The 20,162-nt window shown below is 33.9% G+C and overlaps 2 protein-coding genes across 5 annotated transcripts in view; one reads left to right on the top strand and one right to left on the bottom strand.

Annotated features, from left to right (window-relative positions):
• The window catches only part of LOC145690137 (cytosolic phospholipase A2-like), a 120,202-nt gene extending 116,559 nt beyond the window's left edge, over positions 1–3,643 (top strand). For both annotated transcript variants that reach the window (XM_081764732.1, XM_081764733.1), the window contains one exon: positions 989–3,643. In XM_081764732.1, coding sequence (XP_081620858.1) covers positions 989–1,350 — 362 coding nt within the window. In that variant the 3' untranslated portion in view covers positions 1,351–3,643. The remainder of the gene's footprint in view (positions 1–988) is intronic.
• A 9,615-nt stretch (positions 3,644–13,258) lies between these two features.
• Positions 13,259–20,162, bottom strand: part of crb (cell polarity complex component crumbs) — a 249,974-nt gene continuing 243,070 nt past the window's right edge. For all 3 annotated transcript variants that reach the window (XM_081764729.1, XM_081764731.1, XM_081764730.1), the window contains one exon: positions 13,259–18,225. In XM_081764729.1, coding sequence (XP_081620855.1) covers positions 17,998–18,225 — 228 coding nt within the window. In that variant the 3' untranslated portion in view covers positions 13,259–17,997. The remainder of the gene's footprint in view (positions 18,226–20,162) is intronic.

Below are 20,162 nucleotides of genomic sequence, written 5' to 3'. Positions count from 1 at the left end.
AGTTTATATGGACCTACAGCGAAAAGTGCATAGTTTCAGAGCTAGGGCTGTCCAAAATCACGAAAAAGCAAAATGTCAATAGGCCCTATTTCGAATTCCATAAACTGTGAATGCTGTTTCTTATCAGTGTAAAGGAAGCCACGCATACACAATCCAAAAGTGCATATTTCATCAATTGTCAATAGGTGTGGAGGGGTATTTCCTACAGGGTGTAATTCTCAGATATGTATTCAATAGAGTTTTCAGATATACTCTAATTTCAAGAAGGGTCCAAAGTAGGCAGGAGGTAAAACTTGATAACAATAGACATCCAGCGCCTCGAAGGGAAAGCAGAAGTGTTAGAAACCGGTAGCTCCAAGTTTCTTTCTGTTCGGAATAACATGTGATGATATGTATTTCGTCACGGTATATTTCACGTTTTCTTCACTTATAAGCGTGAAAGAAAACATCGCACCATGCATTTTCCCGAGTACGAGAGACTATAGTGCTGACGATCCTTTAACACTTCCGACATCGCGCCAAAGGATTCCGTGTTCACTGCTATCAAGACTCATCGTTTGCGTACTTCGGACCAATCATAAAAGTCAGAGCATATCTCAAAATTCGGTTGATGGCATGCCTGGGAACTTCACCCGCAGAGAATAATCCGTACAAGCATTGAATATTAAAGAAATATGCATTTTCGGATTGTGTATGCGTGACTTCCTGTACGCTGATAAGGACCACCATCTACAGTCTTTCGAATTCGAAATAGGGCCTCTTGAAATTTGGCTTTTTCGCGATTTTGGACAGTCCTAGCTCTGAAACTATGCACTTTTCGCCATAGGTCCATATGAACGAACTTTCTCTTATTTTGATGTGAGGGATCACCTCTTAAAGTTTGTCGATATAATTCATTAACACCCTGTATAATTATAAAAATGAAGTAAATTTGAATTGAATATTCTATGAATAAACTTCAGTTTTTTTCTTTCTTTCTTTCTTATAGGAGTACCACGGGAAACTGATGAGGAAAAGGAGTTTGCAAATTTCGACATCTTTGATGACACAAAAGGAAGCTATTCGTTATTCAATTTCTGCTACTCGCATTCTCAATTTGATCGTTTGACCCAGTTGATGGAGTTCAACACCTTGTTAAATCTTGATCTCATTAAGGAGCACGTGGCAAACGCAGTGCAGAGAAAACAACAGTTGTTGCCGAAACCACCCATTCAGTTGTCACAGATTTCCAAGTTGAAATTAAAACTGAAAAGCAAAGATATGGTGCGAAGACTTACTCGTTACGTAAGAACAATGAGTGTTCCTGGAAGCGAAGACGACGAATACTTTGATACGGTGGAAGAATTATAGAATCCTAATATTTTCGGATCCTTATGACTGTATTTGAAAAGATGGACTGGGATATTTTGTAAAATAACTATATCCTGTTATTTTACAATACTGTACGCATATTGCGTAAAGAAAAGTTTCTTTCCTTCGTAATTTGGAAAATGGGTTCTCTTTCGTATATTGATAAGTTCTTCACTCATATTCACTATATAATCTTTCTGATTTCATTATTTCTAACATTTTTATATGAATTGACAGTAATGTAAAATACACGACAAATGGAAATATTTGATTGAGAAGAAAAAACTCAAAGCTTGAAACATACACTAATAGATAGAAATGTGATTACTGTATATCTATACGAGGGGGAGTTCGAAAATGTTTCTCCAGGCAACTGTGTACAGAGGTGGGGATGCAAGACCAAAAATAGCATGTGACATTAAAGATCAGACGTACCTTTATTTTTCTACATTACCACGTACATTGAAAAATGTGTCATACCGGTCTATAAGCTTCAGAAACCCAGGAAAAATTCAGGGCTCTACATATGGAAGAAGCATCGAACAGCTTCTGTCACTTCAGCATTGCTTCCAAAACGCCTGCCGCTGAGGGTCTTCTTCAAAGCCGGAAACAGGGAAGTTACTGGCTGTAAGATCAGGACTGTATGGTGGATAGGTAAGGCTCTCCCTCGCAAGAGTTGCAATATGATTTTGCGTTGCCGTCGCTGAGTACGATGCCATAGATTTCCACAAGATGATCATGGACTTCTGCTCCCGATACGTCATGTGTCCATTCATAGCGGACAACCACTTGCACTTCTTCCTTTGACCACCACCTGAAAACGCGCCTTCTCTCAATAGCTACCAGACTAAGACTGAGAGACTTGTCTCCGCTTTGCGCAGGCGCTGCGACGGAGCCATCTGCAGGATTGCAAGCAAACGATACCCTCTTGTGTCTGCGTGTGTTGTGCATGCAACCTCTGTCTTCCCCCCTTCCCTTCCCATTGCTGTTCGCTTTTCTGGGAAAACTTTTCGGACTCCCCCTCGTAGTTTAGTTTCTTTCTTTTTCTCTTTTTAAATATCTCAGAGTGAAACTATCCAGAGTCGTGTGACTAGATACAACAGCGAGGAGTATCACTTCAGTATCAAAAGATATTAAAATGATGCGCACAAAGATCGCGGTGAAACTAGTCGGATATGTGATAGTAAAAGAGATGACAAGAAATTTTAATGATATGGGACATGGTATGTATCCCGCTGGAAACAACAGTTAATATAATAATATAGTATTACAATCCTAATACTCTAATGAAGCTGAATGTTCAAGTACTGATTTTTTTTAAAATAAAAAAAGAAAGAAAGAAAGAAAAATAAATTTGTAACCATTTCTGTCAATGCACATTTACAAATTTTTGTTACTTGAAAAAAATAATTAAAAACTTATATTTTTCACAATGCAGGAAAATACCCCATTCCATACCGAAAGTGTTCAGTAGATCCAAGGCTAGAATAGAACATCTGCGAGAGTCTGAGAAAGAGATAATAAATTTCCTTGTTGCCAATTACTTATAATCAAATAAGTTATTTCGTTTTTTTTTTTTTTTTTTTTAACTTACTAGAACAGTATCTAGATAATTTTAACCTTATGTGTGTGTGTGTGTGATATTTTCTGATAATAAAATAAGGTAACATAATTACGAAATATGAGTACAGTTTTGGTTTTATGGAGAGAGTAACAGTCCATAAACTCATTACTAGACGTAAAAATTACATTTATGTATATTAAGAGATATTTTTAGTCTTAAGTTATTTAGATAAGTAAACTTTGTAACTAACTGTGTCATGTACAAATTATACACCCCAAAAAAATTTTTAAGATGGTTCTTACAAACACACAATCACGAAAGGAGACCTTTATATTGCATTTAATTTAGAGAATCTAAAATATTTTTTACTTAATAAGACCGTATTTTGTAAAGATAGAACTGAAACACAAATTATGTAAGTAATGTATATTAAATAAGCTATTTCAACAAATGAACAATTTATATTGTTGATATCTTTCATGAAAATATTTTGTTACTATTTCTGTGTTAAGTACAGTATGTGGTTAATATAGCATATTGAAAATATATATATATAGAAATTGTTTATTCGAGTAAAAAAAAAAATCTGGTCCTGTGTTTTACATTTTTGACCCAAGTTATGAGTGAAAACTAACATTTGTTTTTTATTATTTCCTCGCAAGATCATCGTAAATAATTTATAGTTCTTTTATAATTTTTAACGAATAAAATAAAAGCTTATTATCACAATTTTGGCATAATTCTTGTCTAGTTCTTTCAAATTCCTATTATAAACCTGTCAACGTTTTACATGTTATCTTTTATCGACCAAGAACTACTTGCTTCTCTTAATCGTAAAAGTGTCCAGGCTTCGATTTTTTTAAAAATAATTTTAGGACGCGGAGTCAAGTGAAGCTACTGTTAAACATACCCGTCCAAGGGAGTTACGAGAAAATTTTCCTAAAAGTTAAGATATAAATCGTTGCTTATATTTCAGACACTATATTTTTTCATAATATGCTTCGGGTTCCTTACTCAGATAATTAATTAAAAATAATATATGCATATGAACATATGTCTGTAATTAGCTGTCTGAAGTATAATTGCAACTCTCTCGTAGACTTTTTTCAGGTTTCTGCTTTTTTAATACTTTTTGTTAATTATTTCTTAGTTATCATATCTGCATTTAACAACTAACTACACAGGAATTGTTTAGGTATTACACATTTTTTAAGCGAGAAAATAATCAATAATAATTAAGATATAAACTAGTATACCCCAATTTTGAGGCCTTTTATTTTTTTTCTCGTGAGCTGTGGATGTATAATTTTTAACAATAATTCAGTTAGATTTTGTGTCTTCAAATTACTGTAAAAAGGGCAACTAGAAATTTACTCAAGCAAAGCACTTTTACCATCGACTTGAGCGGGAAATCTTTGATTCTGTAGAAATAAAAGAAATATACTCACTATCAATTGTGTCTACTGTATTACTATCGACTTGCCCAAATCAGTAACATACTTTTGCACAAATGCTTTTATTTCTATACCCTTTTATAGTATACAGCTTTCACAAGAACTACCCAAGTAGTATTTACTGTACAATTTATACAATCGATACTGCCTGTAACTAATGTATATTAAATAATCTCAAATCATATTTACATTAATTACGGTAATTCTTCATAATCTAGCAAATTTCTTTCATCTCAACATTACACACTACTTTCCTAACAACACCTACATAACGGCATGTGTAAAAATTCACGTAACTTTCTGCCTATACTACATCCCAACACACTCCCCCTGTTACATTAAAATAACCACCGCCACTGAAAACATATACACAATTAGCATTGTTTTCCCATTATACAAAACAATCATGAATACGGGCTGAAGTGTCAATCCCGTTTGTTTTTCTTCGGTGCTTTCCACCAGGTTCTCAGCTGATCAATCTATACCTGTAAATTCTCTAGTTTCTCAATTATCAAAACTAACATTTTATCTCGATCAATAGATCGTTTATGCGATGGACCTTCATCTTTCCAGTTGCTACACATGCCATCTGTGGATTTATTTTCTACTCTTTCCATAGCTGATTTTAATTGCCTGCGCGATGGTGTTCTTTTGTTCTTCCTGCGCTCTTTACGCTGGAAAATAGGTACTGGTTTCTGAATTTCATCATTTCATGTTGAATTATTTTGCAATCCCCTTCTTCCTCCGTCACAGAATCGACGGAAGTACTTATTGTTCGTTAATCTGTGACTGTTCCATATGATATTTGTACTGTCTGTTGGTACAGTCCGCTGATAAAATATTCACACTCGCGTCAGTCCCGACTTATCTGGAGTTTCCATCCAAACGGAATCAAGCTACTGCAGAATGTTAGCCAAAGTACTTAATTTTTGGGCTTCCTTTTAATCAATGATTGCACTCTCTTGATACTCAGAATTGACTAAAGTTTGTGTTTGACTTTCTGATTCTGAAAAGACATAATTGTACGTCATAGCAAAATTATTATTATTATTATTTTTTTTTTTTTGTCCACAATGTAGACAAATCTTTCCCCCCATGCTGGACAACGTGCTGCATCGAGCAGTATCGGCAATTACTCTTTGGTGAAGATTTAGCAGAAAATGACGAAGAACTATGTGATGATGATACACTCCTTATTTTGACGAAACCTAGACGAATGGATAGAGTTTGCTTTTCAGTTTTCAGATTAGTTATATAGCCGAAGTTGTTGTTCGGTACTTTCCATTGCTAATGCTATCACTGTTGCTTTATTGAATGTAAGATCTCATGTATTGAGTAAGTTTCTACGAATTGCTTCATCAGCAATCCCCAAAACAAATCGATCCCTCAAATTTTCATCTAAGCAGCAGGTGTATTCACAAAAGACTTACTTTTTTTTTTTTTTTTTTTTTTTAAATCCAACACAAAAGCTGAAATTGACTAATAAGGCTTCTGTCGCATGGTGTGAAATTGGTATCTTTCAGAAATTATATTGACTTTTGTAGCATAATATTTATTCATCACGATCTTAATTTCATAAAATTTTGCTGAGGGAGAATCTGGCCAGCAAATGTTGCATAGCTGATCATAAGCTTCGGTTCCCATTACAGTAAATAACGCTGCAACCTTTCGTTCTTCTGGAATCTGTGCTCTATGCACATAAATTCAAACTGTTCCAAATAAGTTTGTAGGCGGTCAGTTTCCACATTAAAGACTGGAAAGCTTGGAATGCTAAACATGATTAAACAGAGCTTAAGCTTCAATGAACGACTGTACCAATGTAGATTTATATCAATAGAAGAAATATACACTAACTAACTAACTCTATAGCCTATGGAACCCGGAGGTTCAATGCCGCGTTCACAAAAGCTCTCCACTGACTTCTATCCTTAGCTAACTGCATCCAGTTTCTACTTTGTATTCCAATCTCTGCGAGATCCATCTTAATATTGTCCTCCCATCCGCGCCTAGGTCTTCCTAATGGTCGTTTTCCGATGAGTCTTCCAGTCAAGACTTTGAAAGCATTTTTAGTTTCTTCCATTCTAGCTACATGACCTGCCTACCTAAGCATCCTAGATTTGATGACCCTAACAATGTTGGGTAAACCGTATAAATTATGTAGTTCCTCGTTATGAAGTTTCCGCCATCCCCCATTCCCGTTCCTCTTGGGTCCGAATATTCGTCTCAGGATCTTGTTCTCAAATACTTTCAGTCTATGTTCTTCCCTCAGAGTAAGTGACCATGTTTCGCAGCCATACAAAACAACAGGCATGATTATCGTTTTGTATATTTTAAGCTTCAAATTCCTCGACAGAATTCGCGACAACAAGAGATTTTGAACCGAATAGTAACACGAATTCCCTGCTTTTAGTCGACATTTAATTTCTTCGTGGATATGATTTTCCTCTGTTAATATTGATCCTAGATATTTGAAACTATCCACTTTATCAAAAGTATTATTTAATATTTTAACGCATCTATAATTTGCTGTATTACGGCCCCGACGCGCTTCCATGTATTTAGTTTTCTCTGCATTTACTTCTAAACCCATGTCCCTGCAAGCGTCTAATAAGATCTCTGCATTTCTTTCTATTATTCTCCTATCATCCCCTATTAAATTTACATCATCAGCATATGCCATAACCCGGTGAATACCGTTCAACTCTAGGCCCTGGTTGCTATCTTTGATTTTCCTTATAGCGTATTCCAGAACAAAGTTAAATAATAATTGCGACAACGCATCTCCTGGTTTCAGGCCATTTTCGACGTGAAAGCTCGTGGACAAAAGTTTTCCTACCCGGACTTTACTTTGGGATTCATTTAAACATATCTTAATTAATCTAATTAGCTTTCTCGGTATTCCAAGTTCTGTAAGAACGTTGCATAATGTTTCTCTCCTAACCGAGTCGTACGCCTTTCTAAAATCAATAAATAGTTGATGCACCGGGGTATTGTATTCCCACTTTTTTTTTTTTTTTTTTTTTTTTCGAGTATTTGGCGAATGGTAAATATTTGGTCGATAGTTGATCGATTTCGTCTAAATCCGCACTGATAATCTCCAATAATTTCATCTGCGTACGGGCTCAGTTTTGCTAACAGAATATTTGAAAGGATTTTATAGGATGTTAACAGAAGAGAAATGCTTCGATAATTATTACAGTCAGTTTTGTCGCCTTTCTTGTGAATTGGAACAATGATTGATTCTTTCCACTCTTGTGGAAATTCTTCCTTGTTCCAGATAAGGAGAATGAGTTTGTGTATGTTGTTCCACAATTTTTCGCCTCCAGCTAAAATTAACTCAGCCGGAATTTCATCTACACCCGGAGATTTGTGTTTCTTTAATTTCTTTATAGCGGTTTCTACTTCTATTCGGTTGGGTTCTGGAATATACGGTTGTGCGGTGTGTATATCCTTTTCTCAACGTACACTAGTTATTGGTTGCGTGTTAAGCAAATCGTCAAAGAAATCTTTCCATCTATTTAAGATGCTATCCGTGTCAGTGAGACTGTACCGTCAGATTTCTTTAATATGTAAGCACGAGGTTGATAGCCTTTCTTAAATTCATTGATTCCCTTATACATATCCCGGATGTTTTTATTTTTACTATTATCTTCAAGTTCCTTAATTTTAGCTTTCAGAAAATCGCGTTTCTTTGTTCTAAAAGTTTTGGAAGTTTCCCGCCTGATATGTGCGAAATTTTGTGTAGTTATTTCATTCGGATTTTGTAGCCAGCGTAATTTTGCCTGTTTTCTCTTCTCTGCTAGTTTTATGCATTCCTGGTCGAACCATGGTTTGTTTCTACGTATTTCCGCGTGTCCCAATGCTTCTTTTGCTGAAATTTTAATGCTATCTCTAATTTCAATCCAGGTATCCTCAACACTAGTGCACTCCGAATCTTAAGCCGAGAATCTATTCGAAACTTCAATCTGGTATTTCTCTCTTACCTGGCTCTCTTCTAATTTCTTTAAATTGAATCTCTCCGTTTTCGGACAATGAATATTACCTTTATTCAACGATAACCTCTCTCGTATTATCGCTGCTACCAGGTAGTGGTCAGTTTCACAGAAGAAATATACACACCATCTTAATTTGTATATTATTTTCTTACAAGGAATTAATGTCTTTCGGATTGCATTCTATTACTATACCTGGACCGGCCGCGGTGGCTCAGTGGTAGAGCGTTCATCTCTGGCGTATGGGGTCCCAGGTTCAAACCCTGCTTCCGTCAAGTGCACACTGTGGTGGACAAACACAGTGTGCGTGGGTTTCCTCGGAGTTCTCCCGTTTCCTTCCACTTTCTTCATTCCATTATTTCATTCATTTCTCATCATCACCGTCTTCTTTAGCCTAGCCGTCATAACTGTGGGACGTAAAACTCAAAAATTTAATTTTATTTCTATTACTATACCTGACAAAGTTTGTCCCTTCTCACATAGTAGTGTAAAAAAGGGAAATGAAAAGCTGTCGATCCATTTCATCTCCATCTGTTTCTAGCGTTACTAACAAAATGCTAATCATTCGGAATGTTACTTTTAAACTAACATTATAAATGCCTGGACAAAAGGTGTATTTCGCTGAAAGTCAAAAGAAAAAAAAAACGAAATAAGAAAAAAGATCGCCAGTTTCAATTTCCAGCTTAATACGAGAAAATGGGCTTTAGAAATCACAGTTGGGTCTTGTATGATGGAAATTCTCATACGTAAAGTATAGGGCGATTTATCTACTACAGACCACTACCCCGAAGAAAGAAAAAAAAAAATCAGACTCTTTTCACAAGACCCCCCATATCGCTATGATTTCTGTACTAGTGGATACTATAGGTTATGTTTACTCTTATGGGTATATCAAAACATAAAGGTCATCGTAGATTACCATTATTTGATCACTGTTTTAATTTTTTTTTTTAATAAACCCATTTCCGAATTTTCCTGATTTCATTTTCCGGTATCCGAGATGTAAAGATCCTGGATTTAGTCATACTTTTTTTTTTTTTTTTTTTTTAATCGTGAACGTTTACGATTCTCGTAGCAGATCTATTTTTCATCAAGAGCTCTTCCGTGGCTAAGCGGTTAGCGTACGCGCCTTTGGCGTGGGGGACCCGGGTTCTATTCCCGGCGGGAGCTCATGTGGTTCGGATTCCACGTTAATCAGTAGGTCCACGTCTCATATAGCCTCGCTGCTGAAAGGGACGCTAAACTAAAATCAACTCAACTATTTTTAATCAAAAGTGACAATTCGACGTAGGAAAATTTTCCTGGTGTTCCATGCACTCAGAGAACATACACCTCCAGACGGCCACACTTGTTGGCCGATGTCATGTTTGCCGTGACACCCACGAGTCCAATTTTTTTTTTCACCATATCGATAACAGAGAAAGCCGGAGCGTTAATGATATATATATATGTTTAACTTGTCCGCAATGGCAAGAACACTTTTTCCAAGGGTTTACTTCTACGATGTTTCTGAAGAGCTCATCCGAACATGATGTTGGGTCGGTGCCCAAGGGACTCATTTTGCAATACTGTGTCACGGAAATCAAAATTTAAGAAACTAAGAGTGAATAGTGTATTTATTGCACTAATGTTTCTTATAGCCTGCCATGCAGAATATCCCGGTTATGATTCATAAAGGAAAATCACTCACAAGTGTCAAACCATTATGATTTCCTCATGTACTCAAACGTGGAGTAACTCTCCCACCCTGGTCTAGTGGCTAGCACAGCTTTGATACACGTGGTTACGGATTCGATTGCACTAAAATTTGAATGCATTACCATGGTTGTTCAGATTTCACCTTAAAGTAGAGAAAACGGATGCTAACTTCAATAATAATAATAATAATAATAATAATAGACTTGAATACCAGAAAAATACGAAAATGAACTACTAAAATATAATAATATTACGAGGAGTGACTAAAAAGTAAGGTTACAAAACCTACAGTGAAACGTGTATATGTTTTTTCATACAACAAATAGTATATACATTAGGTTACTTTTCGACATAGACTCCATATCGTTTGAGACACTTGTCTCATCGTGAGATGAGTTTGAAGATCTTGGTAAAATACTGTTCTTGCGTGTTCAGCCACCTTGTCACGAAGTGTTTCACCTCGTCTAAAGCGAAGCGACGGCCTCCTAGGTGTTCCTTCAAAGAGGGAGGACAAGTGGAAGTCGCTTGGAGTGAGGTCTGAGCTGTAGGACGAGTGGTCGATGATGCGGGAGCGCGTTGTCGTGAAAGAAGATGAAGCCCTTGGTGAGAGGCCCTCTACCAACTGCCGGCGAATTTCAGCCGCGGTTACACGTTTCGCCCACAGAAATCGAATAAATGAGTGCGGACTTCTTCGTGAGACCAGTTTTCCAAATGAGTTGCCATTTGTGTTTACCTATAACTGGCGCTGTAGGTGGCGGGTGGCTGAAACTCTGCACAGTTGCCAACGTCATGTATTAAAATTACCGCACACTCCTTATTCCTCTATATCAGACGAAGCTCTACAAATATCGGCATTGTAACCTGTTTCTGATGCTCTCTAATAATAATAATAATAATAATAATAATAATAATAATAATAATAAATGAAATCGAAAAGTCCCAACTTTCGCCCAGGGGGGATCGATTAAATAAACATTCTTAACTGTGTTCTTGGCACATAGTGACATCTAGTGTCAAAAGCATAAAGCACAGTTTATACAAGCAACAGTACTACTGAAAAAGTCTTAATTTTGGGAGGCAACCCTTACAGAAGAATGTCAAATACAAGGGGAAAATAAAATAAAAGAGCTTCTTTTGTGCATGTGCGAGAAATGACCCGGAAGAGCGACATCAATCCTGTGGCGCTGTGCAGTAGACAGTGAACAGTGGAAGAAGGTTGTATTGAAATTCACTATAGCCCTCTATAACAATTAAAAATGAACGCTCCAATAGAAAAACCCGCCAAATGTGAAGTGCGTATAGTAATGCGATTTATGACTGCGAAAAAAAAAAAAAAACTTTCGGCAGCTGCGATTCATCGCGAACTGTGTAGTGTTAACGGTCCAAACGTGATAAATAAAAGTGTCGTACGTGAATGGTGTGATATGTTTAAAGATGGACGAACTGACGTGAATGATGCGGAAAGAAGTCGGCGTCCATCTGTAGTCAGCAATGAACTTGGGCAAGAAATTGACAAAACTGTTCGTAAAGTCCGTCGGTTCACGATTTAACTTTCTGTCCGCTTCTCCCAATTTCCGCTCGATAATCACAATATGCTTTACAATACTGTTAGTACGTGGCTTCATTCCAGAGTTTATTTTCTTTTTGTTTTGTTTTGTTTAAGGAGTTTTCAAACCTTGTAAAACGTTATCAGGGTGTCTACTAAAATTCCAAAATGAAATTTCGTGACTTTTTCGTGACCTTTTCTTCACCAAATCAGAAAATTTCCTAACATTTTCAAGAGCAAATTTGGGTGCGAATTAGGCTGAATTTTCACCCATGCGATACAAACGTACTTTGCTTGCGATTTGGTAGCGTCTAAAGCCGATCATAGACATTTTTGGTGGTGAATTTTGACGTTTTATAGAACGAAATTTTCCAATCTGTACTTACATTTGTACAGTTTAAAAAAAATGTGACCCAAAAGCTAAATTTCTTGCCTTTTTCGTGACATTCGTGACCGATAGACACTCTGGTTATGACAAGTGTCTCAATTTGAATGGTGAATTTGTTAAAAAGTAATGTAATGTTGTAGTTTTCTAATGTGTATAAGAAAAGTTCTGTATCTGAGAGTGTATGTCATGCCTTGATGACCAAACGGAGTTTTTTTTTTCGAATTGCCATTATATATATACATATATATATATATATATATATATATATATATATATATATATATATATATATATATATATATATATATATATATATATATATATATAATTACAGTCGCTATGTTTGTGACTTAACTTTTGAACCACACGACCGATCTCGATCAAATTTTCTACATAGATGACGTTCGGACCTAGGATAGTTTTTGTCATTTCACTTTGATGGTGCAACTTAGGGGAGGAGGAAGTGGGAGATATTTGAAAATGATCGATATTAGTGTTGAATCCATAGTTTTTGGAGGCGCTGAAACGAAAAGTGAGATTTCTGATGCCGTTTAAATCCGAATTCAGCCCCGCAACTGGGGGAAGGGGATATATATATATATATATATATATATATATATATATATATATATATATATATATATATATATAAATGATCGAAAATGACCAATATTGGTGTCAAATCCATAGTTTTCGAGGTCGCTGAGACGAACAGTGACACTTCCGATGCTGTTTAAATCCAAATTCAGCCCTTTTATGTCCAAAATGAAACATATTCTCCCCGTGCGAAGAACGGGTATTCTGCTGGTATATATATATATATATATATATATATATATATATATATATATATATATATTGTATTATATAATTCTTTGTTTTGTTCTACATTTCAAATAAACTGAAACTTGTCAGATTTATTACGTATATAATAATGAATATTTATTATATTTATTTTTACTGCTAGACGGATGTCAGACTCAGACAAGGAAAATTAGAGAGAAATCTTCCTGTAGATCTTTTCGTACTGCGTCATGTAGCTATGATGGTAATGCCATTTACAAGCTCATTTCATGTCAAAGAAAAAGAAGAGCGAATATTTAAGATAAGAGAACCACGTATTTAAATGGATGTCCATTGTTTCTTTTTTTAGAAAATCCTGGATTCCCAAAAGATTATTACGCAAACGGAAATAAAACTAAGAGCTTTATGTTTAAAGATAGTATCAGCTTATTTCACGCACAGTTTTAATAGAAATGAAAAACATTCTATAAGTAGTAGATTATTTGCATGTTATTTTATTCTCTTCAGAAATAACATTTATAATATTTTTTTTACGACAATAAACGTAGAATCTGCAACTGATATAAACAGTCCTTAAAATGAACTTTGTCTCATAAATTCACACCCTGAGTATTTATTCTTATTTAAATACATACCAAAGTTTACACGTAAAAAAAGAAAAAGACAAATACTTTCATTATTTAAAATATACACATGCCATGTAATGGAAAAAATATAATACGAAGTCAAGTCACCAATGTCTTTTTCTCATTTTTATAAAAAGAATAAATTATACAACACTACATACATGATAAGAAGTCCACACTGTGGTGTCAATTTATTTAACTTAATATATATAACACTTTACTTACTTGTGATGTTATTCTGTTCATAACAGAAATTAAATTTAAAGAACCTACCTACTGTTTTGTTTTATACAATATAGTCGTACTCGATTCCTTTTAAAAACCTATTGTACACTTTGTAACCGACATTTTATTTGTACAGACAGAAAAGGAAAAGATCAGAATACTATTTCTGCCTTTTAAATTTAATAACTTTGCAAAAATACTGGATTTTCATATACATAATCTGATAAATTATTAGTAAAGAATTCCACAGTAAGAAAACGTATTAAAGGCAATTTACTATAACTTTAAAATAATCAAAATTAAATAAAATAAAACCAGAAGTATTTAAATAAATTTGGTGTTGTTTAATCTGAGACACACTAAGGGATGCAGCGTTCTAAATTTTTAACACGTAATAGTTTCTAAATCACTAATTACATCAGCAATCAAATTACACGCCAATTGCCAAATAAATTAACCTGAGGTAGTCATCAATAATACCAGAGGATTTTTTTTTTTTTTTATCAATTCTCGTCAAATATAGCATGGCATATATGTCATCTAATTTACAGAATCCCGTAACTGCAATCCCACCTTCTACCAGGAAACAATGTATACCGAGTAAAGGAATCCGAAATTCATTCTAAGGTATAGGTTCCAAGTCAAACAAAATGTACTGCATATATTACAATACAAAATTCTTTCAAAGACCATGAGCGCCATAAGATCACTACGAACCTAATGCTTTACTTGAACACAACAAAAGGAATGATAATATATGTATATATACATATAAAACAAAATTTTCTGTACACTTACGTATTGCAGCTGCCCTTCCTTTAAAACAATTTCATTTCTTTTTCTATCAACTAAATTACTGTCATATATTTTCATCTACTTAAAAATAGTTCCAAAACAATTACATCATCTTCAGAATAAAAGGCACAGTGAAGGCATCTTCGCTGTTAAGTCAATCTTATCAACCTACGTCATGCTACTCCTAATTTATAATTATTTTAGCTAATTGCTTTTTTTTTTTTTTTTTTTTTTTTTAAATACAGTAAGTTTCAAAATATACATGTAATTGATTATACATCATAATAGTCAGGAAACATCAATTCATGTAGTCACATTGTCAAAACAAAAATAAAGATGCAATTTTGAAAAGTGATCACAAATGTACTTATTACTACAGAATTTCGAATTTCAATATAAATAATAAGATAAATGAACTAATCGTTATCAGTCATCAATACCTTGATCAACAAATACTTGAAAATTTTTCCTTGGTCCCTTGACGAAAAATATTTACAATAAAATTATTTCAAACAGACTACTCTGAAACAAACTATTATTATTATTATTATTACATTGTATGCACAAAATAGGAACAACCAATATTGGAATGTAATACTTTCGAATTCCATACATATGATAATAACACTTTACACATCTCTGAAATTATTTATAATTTCTAACTCATGTCTATATACAACTACTCGAATATGCATGTATAAACTTATGAGAAAATTCATTATTTTTCGTTGAATACAGTGTTAAATTTAAAAAATAAGTTTGAAAAGAGTATATAATATTCAAAGACGTGAAAATTCATTAAAAACGTATTATCTTGAACAACTACTCGTTTTCATAATAGTAATTTTTGAACAATAGAACAAGATTTATCATATTTAAAAATACTATAGTTTTTTTATTCTCATTGAAACATTGAAATTTTATTATTATTATTCTTATTCGCAAAAGAATTACAATTTGCAAATACCTTACAAATTAAAAAGCTCTCACCAATATCTCTGTTTTCTAAAAACTATTCACTTTCTTATGATACAGAAACATGATTTAATAGAACCACGAACAAGATAATACAGGAATTCAAATAGCAGTCTTCTTTTGTTTTTGGAGAATGACTGTTATGTTCTACGCATGGAACTGAAATAGTAATAAATTATATTTCGGTTTCACATTATAAAATAAGTACCGGTAATATGAATTCTGCATACCGCATATAATTATTATTTGCAATATCACATTTTTTGAAACAACACAAACATTTGCTATCCTTAATGATTTTCAGTTTAGCTGGTTAGAAAGGTGTCAAAACTTGTACCTTAAAAAAAAAAAAAGTTTCTCTATGCTTATATTCAGTATGATTTGATTATCTATTGTTTAAAGGTATAAATATTCCAAAGATAATGCATAATACAACAAGGTAAAATATTCACGTTAGTATTTACAGGTAGAAAACAGTTACGATGATCTATGATGTAAAATTAGCTTCCAAAAGTTAATATTTGCATATAAAGGCATTCTCATATTGGACGGATCATATATTCCTCAGTTGTGAGTAATACGTCTTCATATTATTTAGTTAAAATTAAAATTAATATTAAGTGGTAGTAGAATAGAGGGGCGTGATGTGTTATTAGAAACTTCCCTCGAAATTTGCAATGTTCCGTTACACTAGTGATGTACAAATATTAAGTCATACGTTTTAGTTTAAAGTTCTTACTTTCTCATTTAAAATGAACATCAAAATAGCAATAACATTATTGAAAAATATTCTCTGTGTGATAGAATTGGGCAGTCTGTAAATTTTTAACAATTAATAATAACACGTTCATTTGTAACAGAATAAAAAAAAAAGTAAAAAAATATTTGCAGTTGATCATTGTAATATATCTAGCACTCTTTCTATAAATATGCATTTAACAAAAACAATACTGCATACAAACTGGAGAGCTTGTAATCACTTTTTATATTGTATATTAAGGCATTTTAAATATTGGACGGATTGTTACAAGTAGGAGGGAGAAAAAAAGAATATTATTGCAAATACTTCCGTTACTTAAACAAATGCTTATGATATATCATACATTTATATAATACTATTTCACATATTTATTTAAATCTATCTATTCGGCTTAAACAAAGCATAACCCTAAAAAAAAAAAAGGTTAACTTTTTAATATTTACTTTGACCAGGCTGATCATTGTCCTAAACAAAAGCTAGTCAAATAGGTTGAATCTAGTGCGAAGTTACTGAAACAGGAAAGGATCAGAGATAAAAATAAATAGCTAATTTCACTTGAATTGCATTCACAACAAGAGTACAGCCTTGTCGGAACAACCGTATAAAAAAGTGCAACACACAAAACTGAACATAATCCTTATATAATAATCTTAACAGGCAGTTTTTTTCATTACATTTCTTAAAGGTGCATTCGAAACGAAATGTTAATACATTCAATTTAAGACATCTATGATTTTAAAACTTCTTTTCATCGCATAACTTATATCAAGAGGAGCCATATGATATTGTAAGATAGTCTCTATTTTGAAGATTAGAGCCGAGATTTCTTTTTGCCTTACTGCTTTCATCTTTTCTTGCGATAAAGACTCACTGATAACTGAACTTTTACATAATTTTATTGAGTTCTTCGTATTCGTCTTATTAAGTTATTGCTGTTTTGTAAAAATGCCCTTTTTTGTAATACGTCACAAATTCCCAAATAGAAATACATTTTGTAAATACATAATATAATTACAATTTGAAGCTTTAATTATTCCATTCTTCTTTAAATAAGTAGATGCAACGCGAAACGAATTCACTTCTTTCCGTTATTTTTTTTTAAAAGAAAAAGTCTCCTTCTGTCAACATTATCATTATATAACATATCAAATATGTTTCTTTTAAGTAGATACGCGTAATCATGTTTTGTTGCCTGATCATGGCAGAAATAATAATCATTTCTCCTATAAAATGTATTATTACAATCATGTGTACATTTACACAGCCTTAAAAAAAATAACAATTAAAACTAATATTATTTTTGTATGTACACTAGTTGTATGTACAAATCCAGCTTTCTTCTTACTGTTCAAGCACCACAAACATGTCTTACAACAAACTTTATACACACCGTCGTTTGTTACATTTATATAAAATTCTTTATTTCTCTGTTTAACGTACAAACGTACACATCAACTTCTTTATTCCCTTCTTGTTACAGAATCTTTTTTCAGTTTTGTTTTTCTTGTGAAATTAAGCTTCATGATGCATAACACGAAAACTGACGTTTTGCGTTCAATAATTATAATCAGTCTATGTAAAATTCGCACGTGTAAAATACATAAAAAGCGTCAAACGTTTATAATCACTTCAGCACACGCAAAGTATATCTTGAATTAAACACTAGGTGTAATTGTTAATCACACTTGTCATCACTGATACTCTCGCTTTGGTCAGCTGTTTCACTTAATTTCAAATGTGGGAGACTTAAAAAAAAAAAAAAAGCTTTGGTTCAATGGTCAAAATATCACTACATCCGTTCTATAATCCTTTCAGGTAGCTCATATTAAACGTTCTTCTGGTGGCGGTTTCATCACATTATCTAATTCCACTCGAGGATTACAATACTCTTGTTGGCTTGGGCTGTAGGTACCTCTTGTAGCGCGCTTCTTCCGTGCCATCATTACAAATATTGTAAGTGTAATTGCTGCAATTATCAGCATACCTCCCAAGATCGGCGCAACAATAATTGCTATTCCAAATGCATCGCTTGATGCTTGTACCAGTGGCTGTAAAGAAAATGTAAACATTTAATGCTGTTTGCAATCAAAGACAACACGGAAATATGCTAAAACTTGAATGCATACTTAAAATTTATTTGCTTTGCACAGAACCGATTAAAATTTTAACTGCTGATTTTTCATTCTATTTGGGCGTATAAATGTCCCCTCATAAACACGGCTCTGGCAGTATTAAGAAAAAAATTTGATTTCGACCTTAAAGGCTGAGGCTGGGTTCCCACTCTCTTTCCCAAAAAATATTTCCAGGACGTTTCCAGGACAAATCACCAATTTTCCAGGACTTCGACACAGGAAGGTATATTAAGTTTGCAACTGTAGGTTCAAAACTCACAACAGTGAAATGAAAAGCACAGTAGCTTAAACAGTGAATATTAATGCAAGTACAGTATTAATACACAATAATTAAATACACAAAGAGGAGCGTATTTTTTTTGCCTCCCACCTCCCTTATAGCCACTCACATCCACCACATGTATTTTCATTCTTTCTACGTTACATTTTAATTGTGCACAAAACAAATTTACAAACAACAAAAATCTATTTTTCGCACATGACATCTTCATTGTGTGACAATGTGATAGATATAATTAGATAAAAAAAAAAAGAATTATATTACAAGTTTTTTCAACTGAGTATGGAGTTGTATGATTTCCTTATCTATACACATAATTTCTTTCTTCTTTAGCGAAGCTGCTCTACGGATAACATTTGACTTTTGTCAATAAAGTAAAGCAAGATTTCTGCTCTGCTTCATGTGCAAGCTGGTTTGCTTCAGTCTCCAAAGCTTCACTTGTTTCCATCAATTTCCCTTTCTTTCTCTGCAGCTGCTGTACATTTTCACTTATCTCTTTCCTCTTGCTCTGCACTTGACTGTCTCTTTCAACAGTCCTTATTTTCTCAGCTCTGTCATATAGCGCTGCCTTGCATGGAAGGCATGATGCAGCATTTCTTTCGTGATGTTGATTGAAGTAAGAGCTTTATGGGAAATGTTATCATACACCAATCTCAAACCGACCAATGATTTCTCCTTCATATTTTCAACAAGCAGATATTTATTTATACTGTAGCCTCGTTCGACAGCAGCCTCTCCATAAGACAAAACCAGAAACTTCTTTATGATTAACAACAAATCTTCAAATTCTTCAGAAGTATCCAACTATTTTGTGCAAAAACAATCCAGCCTCTCAGGGTTCAAGTTATACCCAGGACGTGCATCTCTAAACTGTTCACTAAATCTTCCATACAAAATAAACATCTGATCACATTCTTTGGGTGCCGCTCATTTCTTCTCCAACAGTGACTGAAGGACACTATGAAACTTTATGGATGACACACTATCTGGATCTATGCATGTAAGGTCTCTCATAAGCCTATATTTCAGTGGACTCTTCTGTATGGCATACAAAGCAATTTGCACAGGAATGTCTCGCATTCAACTCTATCCTGGAGTTTTTTTACTTTCAGTAACGTTCCTCTCTTTGCATTCACTACGGAAACTTTGTAAAGTTGCAAATCCAAATCCACATTTGATGCACTCACTATGTTGTTCTTTAATGGGGTGAATTGTGATAGTTTAACAACAGAAGACAATGTCCCAAGAACAAATTTCTGGATGATTATGTGTGCCACTTTCATTCTAACTTCATACAATTCTTTAGCTAGGAATGATCCAGAGGTTCATCACGTTGGTACCGCTGGAGGAGTGGTCTTACGAGACTAGTTACAAATTTTCATTATAATTATGAAAAATTTAAGATTTAGTATTTCTGTAAATTTCAAGGGCAGAAATGCATTTTCAAGGACATTTCCAGGATGTTTCCAGGACGAGTGGGGACCCTGCTGAGGGCAAGTACTCAAAATATATGGGAATAACATCAAGGTATTCAAAATCATCTATATAGGCCTAAGTAAGTTTTGTACTGTGA

The sequence above is a fragment of the Thermobia domestica genome, chromosome 7 (genome assembly GCF_964235325.1).
Source record: "Thermobia domestica chromosome 7, izTheDome1.hap1.1, whole genome shotgun sequence".
Lineage (NCBI taxonomy): Eukaryota > Metazoa > Arthropoda > Insecta > Zygentoma > Lepismatidae > Thermobia > Thermobia domestica.
Note: the sequence above shows the minus strand (reverse complement) of the source record. Positions and strands in the feature narration are given on the sequence as shown.